Source organism: Papaver somniferum, chromosome 5 (assembly GCF_003573695.1).
Source record: "Papaver somniferum cultivar HN1 chromosome 5, ASM357369v1, whole genome shotgun sequence".
Lineage (NCBI taxonomy): Eukaryota > Viridiplantae > Streptophyta > Magnoliopsida > Ranunculales > Papaveraceae > Papaver > Papaver somniferum.
In genome coordinates, this window is record NC_039362.1 from 20,201,956 (window position 1) to 20,203,986 (window position 2,031).

Below are 2,031 nucleotides of genomic sequence, written 5' to 3' on the forward strand. Positions count from 1 at the left end.
GTTAATCTTTTAGAAGAGAAAAACATGTAAACCCAAAAATCATTCAACTACTCTTGTAACCGTGAAGAATATAGTGAAACAACAAACCCCGTGGACGTAGGCCTTAGTGTTGAACCACGTAAACCTCGGTCTTGTTTACATTTCAACACTTTATACTTGTCTAACCCCATGGATCTTTACTTGTACGTTTTGCTTTCTTTGTTTTTACCTATATCCCGTGCGCAATCGCCCCGCATGGAGTTGTTAGATGAAGCTATGATAAACCCGAAGGTTTTGAGCCAAGGAATCAACACTAGGATATCATCATCACAAATTCCTCTAGATTACGATGATTGGTTGTGAGCACTCGGATGCCTTCGTGATTTATGTGTTCACACTTTTGATTGAATTGGTCACCACCAAGTGCCGGTACAGTTCCTCTCATTCCACCTGCACCCAGTGCCAACAAACACAGAGATATGTAGAACATCGATCGCCGCTTTACCGACTTTTAGACAAGTTGAACCACTGCAAGCTTGCATTGGCATCATTGCATCTGGATGTAATTCTTTGTAATGAGCTTGAAGTGTCACCATTGCCAATGCTTACAAACAAATTCAAAGCAACCCGGAATGAAAATCTTGATCGGTTATCTAGTAGAGTGAGGTTATTAAGAATAAATCAACGAATAAAATTAGTACTACCAGAATTTCGATCACTCCGAATACAAGGCATGTGTTGAATCTAGTTAAGTAAGTGTCGGAGATGAAACCGGCGAAGAGGCAGAGCAAATAAGTGGAACCAATGAAATTCGTGAGAGTATTTGCTGAACCGGCCAAATCGAAGTGCATTACAAACAGGAAGTACAGTACCATGCTCACCATCATGTTTGCAACAAATCCCATATTCTCAAGAGCAATCAAAACTACAACACCCAGGAACAAACAAAATACATAAATCAAATTCTATAAAGATAAAAATCCTTCAAATTCAATACAATTGAGACTCACAGTTATACTTACCATATATGAACATTGTAGCTGGAAAACCACCTTTCCGGTCACCCATTTTGTTAAGAGACTTATATCCTGCTTCAAAATCTCCCTTGTTTTCTTCCTGTAATTGCAAAGTATATCAGTAAGAATACAATGAATGGATAAGAACACAAACATAGATATGATATGTTAAGACTCACTCACCATTGTTGGAGAGGGAAACAGGGAAGAGGGGGGAGAGGGAAGAATCTTGGTGTGGAGAGAGTTAATGGCAATGAGAAACTAGAGAGGGTGTTCCCATCATATACTATATGTTTTTGTTTCTCATAGTATCTAGCATTGTATCAAGATAGATAGAAAGTTAGATGGTTAGCTAGCATTTTAGTCAACAAAAGGAAAAAAAGTGTTGAGAATGAGGTGTACTGTAATTATACATGGCATGATCCACCCCAAACAGAATGATTTGAATAACTTTTTATTTTTAAAATTTTCTTATACATGTGATGTGAGTGAGTGACTACAAACCCCATATCCACTCATGGCAGATAGAATCATAACCAGATTACTCTTCACTCTTCTTCACTCTTCTTCTTCTTCTTCTTCTTCTGTTAAAAACATAATTTGTGAAAACCCGATAAGTAAAGCCCAAATAATCATCTACACTAAGTAAAGCCCAATACTAGAATCTTCTAGGCTTCTTTACATCAAGTATTATCTAGAGAATTATTTTCTCTAGAATTTTCCTATAATATCTAAGTTGAGAGTGTAAAGAAGAGTCTAGATAGAACTATCTAGAGAAGTAAGTAGTTGGTCATGAAACCTATAAATAGGCATAGGATGGATTCATTTGGGATTATCCAACAACAATCAAAAACTTAAGTGAGTAAACAAGAGTTAGAGTGAGAGCTAGAGTTTAGAGTAAGAGCCAAAGTGCCTCTTTGTAAACAACTAGTGTAATCCAAAGTTGCTACACAAGCCTCTTTTAATATTTTCATTTTTATATTAATATAAGCCTCACTTTTCAATTAACCAACCTCTCTTCCCAAATTCATTTCCA

General features: G+C 36.6%; 1 protein-coding gene across 1 annotated transcript; it reads right to left on the reverse strand.

The window, feature by feature from the left end:
* Positions 1 to 266: 266 nt before the first annotated feature.
* On the reverse strand, positions 267 to 1,460 carry LOC113277312 (protein NRT1/ PTR FAMILY 4.2-like). The gene is made up of 4 exons (XM_026526438.1): positions 1,179 to 1,460; positions 1,002 to 1,095; positions 684 to 904; positions 267 to 583 (listed from the first exon to the last, which is right to left on the reverse strand). The coding sequence occupies exons 1-4, from the start codon at positions 1,179 to 1,181 to the stop codon at positions 569 to 571; spliced, it is 333 nt and encodes a 110-aa protein (XP_026382223.1). The 5' UTR covers positions 1,182 to 1,460; the 3' UTR covers positions 267 to 568.
* Positions 1,461 to 2,031: the final 571 nt, after the last annotated feature.

Excerpts from the sequence above, each read along its gene's own strand:
- LOC113277312 (XM_026526438.1), bottom strand. Across the intron at positions 905-1,001 it reads AGCTACAATGTTCATATATG|TTTTGATTGCTCTTGAGAAT; the intron begins GTAAGTATAACT and ends TGGGTGTTGTAG.